This window comes from Ptychodera flava, chromosome 3, assembly GCF_041260155.1.
Source record: "Ptychodera flava strain L36383 chromosome 3, AS_Pfla_20210202, whole genome shotgun sequence".
NCBI lineage: Eukaryota > Metazoa > Hemichordata > Enteropneusta > Ptychoderidae > Ptychodera > Ptychodera flava.
The window spans coordinates 35,324,070-35,338,824 of NC_091930.1; the positions used below are offsets into that span (position 1 = coordinate 35,324,070).

Genomic DNA, 14,755 nt, shown 5'->3' on the forward strand with positions numbered 1-14,755 from the left:
GCAAAGCAAAGCAAAGCAAAGCAAAGCAAAGCAAAGCAAAGCAAAGCAAAGCAAAGCAAAGCAAAGCAAAGCAAGCAAAGCAAAGCAAAGCAAAGCAAAGCAAAGCAAAGCAAAGCAAAGCAAAGCAAAGCAAAGCAAAGCAAAGCAAAGCAAAGCAAAGCAAAGCAAAGCAAAGCAAAGCAAAGCAAAGCAAAGCAAAGCAAAGCAAAGCAAAGCAAAGCAAAGCAAAGCAAAGCAAAGCAAAGCAAAGCAAAGCAAAGCAAAGCAAAGCAAAGCAAAGCAAAGCAAAGCAAAGCAAAGCAAAGCAAAGCAAAGCAAAGCAAAGCAAAGCAAAGCAAAGCAAAGCAAAGCAAAGCAAAGCAAAGCAAAGCAAAGCAAAGCAAAGCAAAGCAAAGCAAAGCAAAGCAAAGCAAAGCAAAGCAAAGCAAAGCAAAGCAAAGCAAAGCAAAGCAAAGCAAAGCAAAGCAAAGCAAAGCAAAGCAAAGCAAAGCAAAGCAAAGCAAAGCAAAGCAAAGCAAAGCAAAGCAAAGCAAAGCAAAGCAAAGCAAAGCAAAGCAAAGCAAAGCAAAGCAAAGCAAAGCAAAGCAAAGCAAAGCAAAGCAAAGCAAAGCAAAGCAAAGCAAGCAAGCAAAGCAAAGCAAAGCAAAGCAAAGCAAAGCAAAGCAAAGCAAAGCAAAGCAAAGCAAAGCAAAGCAAAGCAAAGCAAAGCAAAGCAAAGCAAAGCAAAGCAAAGCAAAGCAAAGCAAAGCAAAGCATGTATTATCTCCCTGTATTTCTTTCTGCACGAACTATTTTTCAATGGCCCTGCTGAATCATCAAACATTAAAATGGAGATCACTGTCATCATAACTTCATTTCATTAAAATAACCACTATAATAGCCCGTATCTTGAACATTACAGTCAATGGTATAATATAATGTAAACTTTCACCATTTCCCTAGTGTAGAATACACTCCATTCTTCAATACTTTGTAACTGCCAAAATTATTGCATCGGTGAATCTAATAAATGGAGAATCAGTACTGACGGGAGTTCAAAACAAATCACAAATGTCGTACGTCACCGAATAACTAACTTAGACCGATAATTCTGATCTGCTCGTACAAACCACCTGTCGACAGGCAAAATAATGTTTTGCTAAACATGACTGAGTACGGCAAAAAGCAATACCAACTAACTTTCAAGAAACTGTTTGTTTGTGATAATGCAATTAAAATTTAAAAACACTTTATAAAGCAGTGTTAAGTTTACATGGCATGAAGATTGGTCATAGATGGCAAAAAGACTTATAAATAAACCCGATTTTGCATGGAAAAACTGAGGAATACCAACAAGGATCTTTACATGTTAACTGTTCTACCCTTTTTGCTGTCCTGCATTCATGTTTTTACTCATGTGATATCAATAGCTACGAGTCTAATGCTTTCGACATTGTACTTTCAATCCTTTGGCATTCCGTATGCCATATAACGATGTAAAATTAAGGGAAATGTCACCCAATTCTCATTCCTTCAAACTCACCTTTACAACAAATTAATTTTAAAACCAAAATCCGATTATGCCAATCACAAATGTTATGTTCTTTTATTTTAAACAGAAACTGAAATCAACTTATCTTCAACTTTCAATAAAGACGAAGGTAAGGCCATTCTTCATTATTGTAATAAATTAATTTATATCCATTGCTGTGACACCTGATGTTCGAACAGGTACACTACGCCCTAATATTTTGTTCAGTACGAATGAAATCTAGGGGCACGAAACCCTATACATGTGGAAAGTTAGATTTTCAGTGAAATGTTGTTCTTGAATCGCCCAATGCAAAACAACTTTTCCTACTAGGAAGTTTCAACAGCTATTAGATTGAGTAAAGAAGTGTAATTTCTGGTTATCCAGAAATTATGTTCATAAATTACATTATTCACAAAGTAAAATTGTGTGCAGTGCCAATTTAAACCACAAAGAGTCTTTGGATCATGCAAAGTGACTATTGATATCGAACTCTATGCTTTGGCTGTTGGCCTCATGTTCAAATACACTCACGGATAAAGTGTCCATACATGATCGTATACATGGTTTGATAATATTTCTCTTTACAGGGTCCTGTTGTTTCACTTTAAGGGGACAAAGATTTTTCCTATTATAACAAAGTTACCTTCTTTGTATCAATCAATCCCTCTGTAATTATCTAACCTTCCTGTCCTCTGATCCATCCTTTAAAAACCTTTTACATTGTGAATTGTTTAGTTTCTAATAACAAACAATTTTTATCCTAGTTGGTTCTCACAAAACCTATGAAGTCATCGATAATGAAGGGTCAGCAAATATAACATCGAAGAAAACTACAAAAAAGGTGAACTTTTAAAATTAAGGCATTAAATTACGACGGACTAAAAGTTATAATCTCAGCATAAATGAAACTCATTTGGTGTGAAGCATGGACCTTTACGGGGCCTCACGTCCAGCTATCAATTGATGTAAGGATAGTTTTAGTAGAATTTGGGTACAAGTTCAATTCGGGAACTTAGTAAATACAGTAGCTTTTTTCACATGACTAATACTTACCAGATAACCCTTTTATTTCAAATCGCAGCTGAAAGCGTACGCTAATCTTGACCCAATTTTGGTGACATACATACGTTTAAGAACTCGAAATATGCACAAAACTGCCACTTCTGTAAAGTTTAAAACAAGAACAGAAACAAACTGTATGTATAATGAAACGATTGTTTCGTTTTCTTATGCCATCAGAAAGATTTCCCTTAATAGTTATCTTCTGTTTTCGGCAATACAACATAAAGATGTCATTTTCATCTCCTAGGACAAAGTTGAAAGTACTTATACTGATCTGATGCTCTCTGATCGACCAGAAGACGCTTACACAGGACTCAGTAATGAACGGCCTAAATTAATCAAGGTAGGTTAAATAATGTGTGCTCTGGCAAGACATGTTGAACCATGGTTGAATTGAAGCAGGTAAATTATATGACAGTTTAAACACACGCCTTTTAAACTGTCATCCCCTCAATAGGAAGAAGCAGCCAGTCCATACGAGGCGTTAAATCCACAAATGATCGCTGAAAGTGTGTACATGAAGTGTGGAGAAACATCGTTTGAATATCCACGGGACCGACTTTCGACGCGTAGCGTCTTACACGATGGAAACCGTCACCGGATAGTTCTGTGCAAAGCTTGGCATATTGGTGGCAAAGACGGTGCGTCTGAAGTTGCCGTCAAAATGGCCAACGGTAATACAAAATCTTCTGAATCGTATTTACCACTGAAACAAACATAGTTACTCTGCATAAGAAATATTAGTACAATCTTATGGACTAATTTAAGTCAATGTGACCACAGCTTACGGTATACCCTACTTACAGACTTTGATAAATGACGATATAAACGTAACATTGTTCAAAACAATTGAAAATACAATAGTTTGGACACTCTGCATATGAATGAGTGAATGAAAGACGTATAACAGAAATTTGATACCCACGAGATAATTACAATGAGAGAGAGAGAGAGAGAGAGAGAGAGAGAGAGAGAGAGAGAGAGAGAGAGAGAGAGAGAGAGAGAGAGAGAGAGAGAGAGAGAGAGAGAGAGAGATACATGGAGGGAAGGGTAATTCATAGTGGTTTGCGTTGACTCAATGGCACTTGAAAAAGTAGACATATTGTCTAATCGAGGTTTTGTCAACTCTGTTAGGGGTAACTATCAGCTAGGCGGTATTATCAGTCAATTACTTTAAATCAACTCTACAAAAGTTGAAACATGTCTATCAGGAGGTTAGACGTAACATTATTACCGTGAAATATATTACAGGCAAAACGAAATCGAAAGAAGAAAGTGACATTATGAATGAAAGCATTTTGATGAGAAAGATCTCCAATCACCCTAATATCGTTAAGTTGCTTGGCGTCTGTACAAATCAAGGTAAGTTCAGTGTTGCGACTTTCCATTGGAAAGATCTTTCTTCCTTCAAAAGCTAATAATACTAAGAACTACCGAGATTAATTCAAACTTTACAGAATGTAATAATAACCATTGTCCATTGTTTAAGAAATTTGGAAAGAATTTTGCCATTCGCCATTTATGTGTTACGTAAGAAGATGTAGACAATTCACTTACCAAATAACCTTTACGTCAGACGTTGTCTATTTGCTTCAAACGATATAATATTGCCTGTTATCCGTTCCTATATAGGCCCGACCTATATCATCATGGAGTATCTGTTTCAAGGCAGTCTGGACACATTTTTGCAAGAAGTACGTTCATCAAGTGCACGTGATCAGAGCGTGACTGAGAGGGAGCTGTTATCGTTTGCATTAGACATTGGTAGAGGAATGGAACACTTAGCTAACTTGAAGGTAAACATTTAATTCCGATACACATCAAACATCAATAACATTAGTACTGGGTATGCGCTATAAACTCCATACCACAGCGCCTAAGTAACTATGACTGTATTCAGGCGCCAAAGTGAAATATGCCTTTCGCAAGTGTATCTGCACATTCATTTCGGACCGTTCAAAATTATATAATCGACGTTTACTAAGTTATGTCCCTTACATAATAAGATTTAACGAGACAGTCCATCAGGTATCCAGTCACTTACGTATGATCAGTGTATATTCGGACATCACTCCATTATACGTAGTGCGGCACGTTACGCTATATCCACGTGCATACTTGTCTTATTCTGTAATACCTTCACATTCTACAAGTGCATTTTTATGACATCCACTAATAAGAGTCGATCAGTATAGTCGGTGTGCCATTTCTGTCCAGTTTTAATCACCAAAAATAACCATCTTAGTGATTTGTTTCATTCATGTATCGCTGCATACTCACCAACATTTACCAGAATAATGAGAAATTAATGTTTCTACTCGACAGAGTTTGATGTGCAAAAGACAAGTTATCGTCACTTTTACTGATTTGTGAGTGTAACATTAAGTTGGTCTCTATGTTAGATTGTTCACAGGTTTCTGTCATCAAAGCATGTTCTGGTAGATGACTCTCTGCGCTGTAAGATTTCCAATTTTGGATACACTACAGAAGTCATCGATGATCAATCCTTCTACGAAAAGTCGAAGGTAATGTTGCAACTCATTTTATGCAAGTTTAGACATGTTGTCACTTGGTGTCAATTGGTGTCAATGTTAGCTCTTGTCAATCACATTATCGTGACCAACGTCATCGTGACTTTATTAGATTCGTACCCTTGGTGCAAATGTCGAAGGACAAGTCAAGTTACTTTTAAAATGCTTTTGTCTACATTCAGAATGACTTGTATTGACAGTTGTTACCTTCAAACTGTAGAATTATGGTTGCCATTGAGTCTCCCTTTTTTAAAAAACACAATTTCAACGCGCTTGGTCGGTCTTTGGCCATCCAAACTTTTATCACGCCCCAGTGTTTAGTTTCTGTCCGTTGTCGGTCTGTATTTCTGTCGTTAAGTGTGATTAGTTTCTGTCGGCCTCCTGTCCAGTTGACGCCTCATCAGTTGACAAAGGGCGAGCGAGAGATATAAATACAGGTTAAGGCGGACTAAATAGTCATATCTTATCATTATCTTTAACAGGGCAAAGAGCAGCCCTAGGTCTCAATGTGAACCCAGTCAAAGTAACTAGAATTTATAGTTTTCAGAAAACGAATGACGACTGAATAAGTACTTCATTAACTGATGACATCTCTCTTTCCTAATTTGCTATGTATCCACAACCTCTCTCACCGTGTATCAATTAATTACAAATGACTTCTCTGTTTCAGGTATCATGCCCTGAGAGATATATGGCGGTGGAATCATTTTCTATGACGTTTACAGAAAAGTCTGACGTGTGGTCGTTCGGGGTTGTCTTGTGGCAAATAACTACCCTAGGTGATTCATTTTGAACTAAATCAGTTCGGTGTGGTTGTTATAACAGGATAGTTTTTATGTCATATGCAAAATTCTAGAGAACTATACCTTTATTTAACCTTAAAAGTTTGGTGGCAACAGTATATTATGGACACATCACAGTAAGAGATAACAGACGCCACAAAGACAATATAAAAAATGCAGTCAAATCCAAAGGCAGAACATTGATTTCTGATGTGATTTCCTTATTCCTCATTTATAATATATATATATATAATATATATATATATATATATATATATATATATATATATATATATATATATATATATATATATATATATATATATATATATATATAGAGAGAGAGAGAGAGAGAGAGAGAGAGAGAGAGAGAGAGAGAGAGAGAGAGAGAGAGAGAGAATTTGTCTATAACCAAAAACATGGTTTTATTTATCTAGGAGATACACCATATGCGTCCTTGAATGCGGGTAATATTGAACGGAAATTGAAAAGTGGACATCGTCTTCAGAAACCGGACTCATGTGGACAATTTATGTAAGCGAAGAATATTTGGATGCCCCTTAGATACAAGTTTTGCAATCGATTCGAGTCTCACATATACTTTTTAACGATTATCTAAGATGGTCATCAGTAAACCATGAATTGCTGATTGCTCAGTCTTTGCTTTTTGATTTGTTGCTAAATAACACTCAGAAAACTTTTACTGATGGAGTGTTCAAGTTATCAGAACTGTTGATGACCTACGTCAATTTCTAACCTAGATCATATAAACATTGATGTCTTTACTCTCTCATACTTGTACTTGGCAATAAAGTAGGTATTCCATTTTCCAGATACGATCAGATGATGCTTTGCTGGCAGAAGGAATCACGTGATCGGCCCTCGTTTTCCAAGTTGGTTAACGACCTGAATACCTTGGCTAACAAAGAAAAGGTATGATATTAATGTTGCCATGAACATCATCACAAAGCGAAAAAATTGAGATTATTCGAACTAATATGTGGCAGATATTGGGTTACCATTCATAATAACTTACGAAACACCAACTAAGTCTCAATTTTTCACCACAGGAATTCATGGACATTTCTGCACCGAAGGAGTCGGCTTATGCGGAGATCAACTAGAGGACTGTGCCAAGATGATATAGAACGATATGAAGATTTCATGTTTTCAGCCTTAGATCAGCGTATACACGCCCCCTAGAAAACAAAAGCAAACAAACTAACATAGAAAACGAAATAATCTACTGATTGGGTTTTGACCAGGCAACTTGTACTGTAAGTCAGAAGTATATTTCTAAAGATAGATAATTCGAAAAATTTAGAATCATATCCAAGTATTTTCATTGTAATGACTGCATGTTCATTTTTAGGCTTTTCACGAAATATATGCGTGCATTGGAAGAATACAATTATAAATGTATGTTGCTGTGCTTATTATGTTAACGATCAAAGTACTTGTAATAAAAACTACCTCGGCATCCGTTTTTAAAGAAGGCAGTACCTTATAGGTAATTTTGTAACAAATTCTCACCCATACTCAGGGCAGTCTGTAGTCGTCCAAACATTCCATTCACTTTACAATTACATAAAGTGCTTGTTCATTTAACATTAAACTTGAAATACGTTCATCGTTATACAAAAAACAGTTCAGAAAATGTTTATGACGAAATGTTTTATAGGTCTCGGTACGTACTTAACGTAAGTTTGTATCCATCATTTTTTGTGTAATAAGTTGAACATTCCGTTGTAATATTCAATAGTAACAAGTTAGGAAAACAATAGGTAATATTTGCAATTTATAGCTTTGCTTCTGTATCCCAGAGAACATCGCAAACTATTGGAACAGACAACAATATCACTCAAACTAACGTATAATTTTCAAAGAACGCTGAAGTTACAATAGGATGGGGGAAACGCCGCTGATTTGATGAAAAATGAAAGACTATGGGCATCTTCTTTCGTGGTCTATCTTTAACTGATTCTTCAATTTTTGCAAATTTTTGGAAGAATTTTTTTCCCTTTAATATATCATCTATTTGACACGCATTCGTAATTGCATTAATCATATGCTTCAGCTCACATTTGGCTGGTCTTTAATCGATTGACTCGTACATTGGCTAAAGTAAGGATCAACTATTTTTAACACATTTCAAGCTGGTGCATCAATATTAACTATGCTCGTATTAACCTTACCAAAACTCTATACCAGAGTGTGTTTCTGCAGAAAATTTAACCAGGACTGGAGTGAGAAATTAAAATATAAGAACAAGACAGTTCGATCAAACCTTGTCGTTGGTGACTTTGTTTGGGTGAAAGAGAGATGTAGAAAGAGTAACTTTTACTTTATAAATTATTTCAACACTTTCATTTCGTGTAATAAACCAACATACATGTTGAAATGTACTGTCTGAAGTCATTACGTCAGATAGCTTGCCCCCGCAGTGTGAAATTAAACGAGGGTGATTCATTTTTTATCTCAGAAAACGTTTAAATTGACTTTGATAGGTTAAAGTCATATGAATATATATTTTGGTTTACACTAAGCTTCGTATCGAGTGACTGATAATCTATGGATTCACATATTAACCAAATGCTCATTTGACACTAGACTCTTCACAGTAGCTGTGCCTTGTTTTGTGCGCGCCCACGATGGGCCTGTATTCGAAGGCTAAGCTGTGCAGCTCAGCAGCTGTGAGCACGCGCTGCCAGATCACAGGCGTTCTGTTGAGTGGGTTGTTTGTAAAAGTGTAGTTTCTGCTACGTTCCGACGTTCTCTTCCGTGATAAGGCTACGGAAGAGAACGTCGGAATGCAGCAGAAACTACACTTTTACGAACTACCTACAGTACAGAATGCCTGTGTGCCAGACACAGCGACTGTCGATTTTTGCAAGTGTATGAATATTCATAAGGGTAGTGACGTCAAAAGAAACACCTGTCTAACTGGGCGGAGAGAATATATACTAGTGGCTGGTAGACCTATATACGCGTTATGTTTTTATTTATCATTTTTAATTTTATTTGGCTATGGTACGTGTCATTTTTTTTGATTAACGGATGTGTGCAGTTCTATAAAGTACCCGGATAAGGCAGAAATTCGACCGGTCGCTTGCAAGAACATCCAGACCTTGGGATTCGCATCGCGTCTCTGAAGGGCGCGCGCGTGTTCCAACAGGGAAGAACGCGAATCGCAGGGTCTCTGCCAGACTAATTTGACACAAGCAACCCCCGCACTGAAGTTATTTCAACACGTCATCCGTTGTGCTTCAATGTTTGGTATTTGTAAACACACGAACGAGTTGCCAATGAGAAGTTGTCGGCTGAAAATGATTGAAATTATGAGATGGATATAATGCAATAATTTTTTAAATATGTTTCACAACCTCTTTCGTAGGGTCATAATTGTCACCGACAATAAATTAAGTTTGATATCATTCAGATGCAAATATGCAAGAAAATCACAGAATTTTCAAAAGCCATTTTATCCTTCGCGGGTGCTTTATAATCTCACACATGACATAAAATTAATCAGACAATCTTCTTTTCGACAGCTATTTATTTTCAGAGTTAACATAATTACCTTTACGCACGTGCACAAGCCGAACATAGAACTATGGCAAAATAGGCACGGTTCATAATAGAGTAATCTTTTTACCATGAACAAATTTATTGATCTCAGAGTTCGTGTCCAAAAAGGGGAGATACCTGTCTTGTTGCTTACACCAAAATGCATATAGAGGTGATATATGATCCATTTTAATACAAAATTTGCGATGCGAATCAATACAGCTGGTCGATATGTTAATGAAATCCGATACTTGATAAGTGTCGGCTGATATTTCTCTAATAACTGTCTGTCATCGCCGTGTAAGTATTTAACACCCTTGAATATAAGTCACCAGCAGCCGTTTTTCTCGAAAAGGAAATCATTTCCATACATGCTATCGTTTAACATTGCTATGTCTTATAATGTTTGCAAAGGTTTAAGTTTGTTAACAAAAAAGGGAAGCAGAATTTGAAGATATATTTGATTTACATTTATGACTTCCCTCCTCATAAATAGAAGCAATGTGCATACTTGTTGCGTCGGAAATCATATATTGCAATGGGAGGCCTCCAATGCATAAAGATGGCGCTAGACAGCAAGTCAGTTCGATGATCTCCATGCAGTAAGAATGACTTTTACTTGATAAATTATTCTCAAGACTTTGATTTCGTGTAAAAAATCACCATGCATTATTGTCTGAAGTCATTACGTCAAATAGCTAGCCCCGATGTGTGAAATTAACCAAGGGGTGATTCATTTTTATCTCAGAAAACGTGTAAATTTACTTTGATAGGTTAAAGTCATATGAATGTATATTTTGGTTTACACTAAGCCTCGTATCGAGTGACTGATAATCTATGGATTCACTATAACCAAATGCTCGTTTGACATAACAAACCCCCTCACTGAAGATTTCAACACGTCATCCGTTGTGCTTCAATGTTTGGTATTGCATGCCTCGATATGAGTGCAAATCAATGCATTGTTTTCAATAGGAACATCCGGGATGTTAGCGGGCCGGTGTACGATGTACTGACCGTTTTCCATGGTTAACCGGTCCAGTGAAGCTCTTAGACGTTTTCGACGTCAAAGTAGACGCTTAACGCTAGATGTGAAATACCCATGCGCGCACTATTATTTTGAATTTCGTTAAAATCTGTTTGATGTTGGTCGATAATGGTAAAATCGTTCGAAAATGCCCTGCATGTAACTAAATGTCATATAGCGTTAACTGTTAAGAGGCATGTAATAAAAATATTATTGCCTCGCAGCAGGAGACAATTTGCCTTCCTGGTGTCGGGCAAATTGTCACTGCTGTCGGGCACATAAACCATGTATTCAGGCAATAATATATAGTATTTGTAAAACACATAAACGAGTTGCCAATGAGAAGTAGTCGGCTGAAAATGATTGAAATTATGAGATGGATATAATGCAATAATTTTTTAAATATGTTTCACAACCTCTTTCGTAGGGTCATAATTGTCACCGACAATAAATTAAGTTTGATATCATTCAGATGCAAATATGCAAGAAAATCACAGAATTTTCAAAAGCCATTTTATCCTTCGCGGGTGCTTTATAATCTCACACATGATACGCACAACATAAAATTAATCAGACAATCTTCTTTTCGACAGCGATTCATTTTCAGAGTTAACATAATTACCTTTACGCACCCAAGCCGAACATAGAACAATGGCAAAATAGGCACGGTTTATAATAGAGTAATCTTTTTACCATGAACAAATTCATTGATCTCAGAGTTCGTGTCCAAAAAGGGGAGGTACCCTGTCTGGTTGCTTACACCAAGACACATATAGAGGAGATATATGATCCATTTCAAAACAACAATTTGCGATGCGAATCAATACAGCTGGTCAATATGTTAATGAAATCCGATACTTGATAAGTGTCGGCTGATATTTCTCTAATAACTGTCTGTAATCGCCGTGTAAGTATTTAATTCCCTAGGTTATAAGTCACCAGCAGCCGTTTTTCTCGAAAAGGAAATCATTCCCATACATGCTATCGTTTAACATTGCTATGTCTTATAATGTTTGCAAAGGTTTAAGTTTGATAATAAAAAACAACAAAGAGAAGCAGAATTTGAATTTATTATATTTGATTTACATTTATGACTTCCTTCCTCATAAATAGAAGCAATGTACATACTTATTGCGTCGGAAATCATATATTGCAATGGGAAGCGTCTAATGCAAATTATTTGCATAAAGATGGCGCTAGACAGCAAGTCCGTTCGATGATCACCAAGTCTTCAAAATCGATCATCGAGAGAATGTTAATACAGTCGTTTAATCGTCTCATCCTAGAAAATGACTGACTTATAACATTCAAACACCTTATGTAAGATCCTTTGTAACCTGTATTATAAAGTAACTTTCGTTCAATTGAGCGTCATCTTCAACACTGATTAAAGGATGTCTTAAACAAAGTGTTAGAATATATGTATAGAACTATTCCAGCATCTGGTAGGTTATAACAAACCTCTTTCGCAACTTCTCATTTTAAACTCATCCCCAAAATATAAACACAGCGATAACCTCAATTATTAAGACTTTCTGTTTGATATCTGAAGACATAAAGAATTGAATTGTGTTGCGGGATCTTTAATTAACATATAATAAAGATGATGCAAATTTTCCTACGCCATCTTGTGCGACATGTCACGGCAGCATATTATACAACACAGCTACCAAGCTATAAATTAGTAAACGAAACCCAATTTTCCTTCCATGCACAAAACACAATAGGAACCAGCCATTGGTAAGATTTCTTTATGTTCATAGATTGTGCAGATATGAGGGGATGATATTAATTATCGTCTAAAACACGTTGCACTGGAACGGTACAACATTTCGCCACTGTTTACATAGGACCAGAAAACGAGAAAGGCTACTTTGTATCCTTCGGTACGACTTTTTAATGTGAAGATCAGGTCTTGAAGTGAGCTGAGTCATGATTTGAATAAAACCAATAAAACTTATTGTTTCTCTTTCCTATGTAAAAAAAATCCTTTCCCGACCATTTCCTTAATTTTATAACCTATGATTCTGAAATCCATCCAACGTAAAATCTGTGACGGATTAACGGCCCATGAGACCGATTTCAAAATATACTCGCTGATCGTCACACAATCTCACTGATTGTCAAACAATTTGAACTCTTTTAATATTATTCCCACAACAAATTTCTCGTCACAGTCCAATTAAATTGGTGTTTTGCATATACTATTGTGAAATGAAAAAGGTGTTTACGCTCAGAGTTTAAACTTAACTTTCTCTTAAACTTTCTGACTTACACATTTCTTCTGTAGACTACCGACTTTACAAAGCAGAATTCAGCCTGACAACCTCCCAAATATTACTTTCAAGCCCTGGGGCATTAAATAGCTGTTACAGGATTCAGGGGGGAGGGGGGTCGTATAAGGAAAAGAAGGGTTACTTTTCTGGTGGTTGGCGGGACGCTAGTCAAGAATGAACCAACGAGTTCCCTCCACGGAAAAAGTCCGCCGGAGTGAACAAAAAATCCCCAAATGGCCGAATTTCCCCGTTTTCTTCTCTCGAAATTCAAATAAATAAAGTTGATTTGCAAGTTTAGCTTATATGATGACCTTTTCCCGACAAACAGCCACCTAGCAGGTCAATATTTGGATGAAAACCCTCCACAGGTAGGTAAGCATTAATTGAGCTTGAGATTGAAAAGGTTGGTGAGAAATCAGTTTTAGCTCCGAATGTATTATTCAATGTAGTTGGAAACTTTGTGGAGATCAGATAGTTCACTGTGGTGCAGAGCACTTGGTTATCCATAGGCTGCAAGGAAAGTTGTATCTGAGTTTGAGATTTCCGACATTTAACTTGACATGGGTAAGATATTCATAAAAACCTGTTTTATACTCCTAAGAATGATGTTAAAAGTTGTTGAAAACTTGTTGACCATCTCAAAGTAGCAGAGGCAAGTACCCGGCCGTGTGAGGGCGGTTTGTGGTACGGTCAAAGAAAAAAGGTCCGCCGCAGCGGATAAAAAGACACAAAATGGCCGAATTTGCCTGTTTTTTTTTCTGTCAAAATTCAAATGAATAAATTTTATTTGCAGATTTAGCGTATATTCAAGCATAAAATTGACCCTTTTTCGAAATATAGCCACCTAGAAGTTGAAGTTTTGAATGAAAAACCTCCACATGTGGGTAAGCTTTAATGCAGTCAGAAAACTAAGACATTTACATTTATTGTAGGTGACATTTAGCTACGAAACGATTGCACATCTTTCCCAAATTATTCGGGACCAATAACTGCAAAGCCTTGCATGCCTAAAACTATTTACTCCAGTGTACTTGTAAGGTCAATGACCCTGAGTGACCCCATGTCAATCCAAAGTGCAGAAAATTGTTGTTTTGTTGCTTTGTTTTTGTGCCCTGTCTGAACTTTTTTCCAATACGGGTGGACACTTTGTATGGATGAGTTAGTTGACTGCCATGCTTAGTGTTTTGGTTACAAACGGAGATAGTCCGCAAAGAAAGTAGTAGCTGATTTTGAGTTTTCTAACCCGAACAATGCTTGCCTAACTTGAGCCGTGTGCGGGCGTTTGCGGGTACATCCAAGAAAAAAAGAATCGCCGGATACGGAGGGGACAAAAGGTCCTAGAATGCCCGAATTTTCCAATTTCTCTTGGAATTCAAATAAACATGAGGGAAAATGCCGAGAGAGTTTGACCGGTTAAGAAGGGCTTGACTACGCAGTTTCTGCGTAGTGAAGCGTCATTACGTATTCATGGTGACCTCTGGCCAGCTGTCAATATCTTTGGGGGCTTTTGTCTTTTGGCCTGCTTTGCATATGCGTCGTTGGACACGACCTGCCAATCACCCAGGTAGTCAATTAAACTATTAATTGACTGTTTACCGACCCAATTAACACTATCCAGCAGTATCAGTCATATTTTAATCGCGTGGCCCGGGTGGGCACAACGTAGGAACGCGTGTATTTCTATGTGTACGTTTCACTTATGGTGTTGTTTGTACCATGGAGGTAGGAATGTTTGTACCATCGTGCGTTTGAAGTAAGCTTACTTGTTTCACCTACAGCATTACCTTCAAGGTGACAGGCTTACTATTAATGTTCAGTATCATTGCACCGAGTTCTGCCCACGGTGAAAACACCTGTTTTGCCACGGTCCTTCTGTGGAGCGACCGTGGTTTTGCCTACTAATTACTGCCCGTCGCTGCCCGTCCTGAATGTAGCCTATCTATAGCTACAGTAATCAGTCAATATATAATACCCCGCGCCTTATAATTTTTATATAA

General features: G+C 37.1%; 1 protein-coding gene across 1 annotated transcript in view; it reads left to right on the forward strand.

The window, feature by feature from the left end:
• Positions 1-14,755, forward strand: part of LOC139126381 (proto-oncogene tyrosine-protein kinase receptor Ret-like) — a 47,540-nt gene that overhangs the window by 10,634 nt on the left and 22,151 nt on the right. The window contains exons 5-12 of the mRNA XM_070692451.1: positions 1,599-1,640; positions 2,278-2,354; positions 2,823-2,918; positions 3,033-3,249; positions 3,827-3,937; positions 4,208-4,371; positions 4,978-5,100; positions 5,777-5,885. Of these exons, the coding sequence (XP_070548552.1) occupies positions 1,599-1,640; positions 2,278-2,354; positions 2,823-2,918; positions 3,033-3,249; positions 3,827-3,937; positions 4,208-4,371; positions 4,978-5,100; positions 5,777-5,885 (939 nt within the window). The remainder of the gene's footprint in view (positions 1-1,598; positions 1,641-2,277; positions 2,355-2,822; positions 2,919-3,032; positions 3,250-3,826; positions 3,938-4,207; positions 4,372-4,977; positions 5,101-5,776; positions 5,886-14,755) is intronic.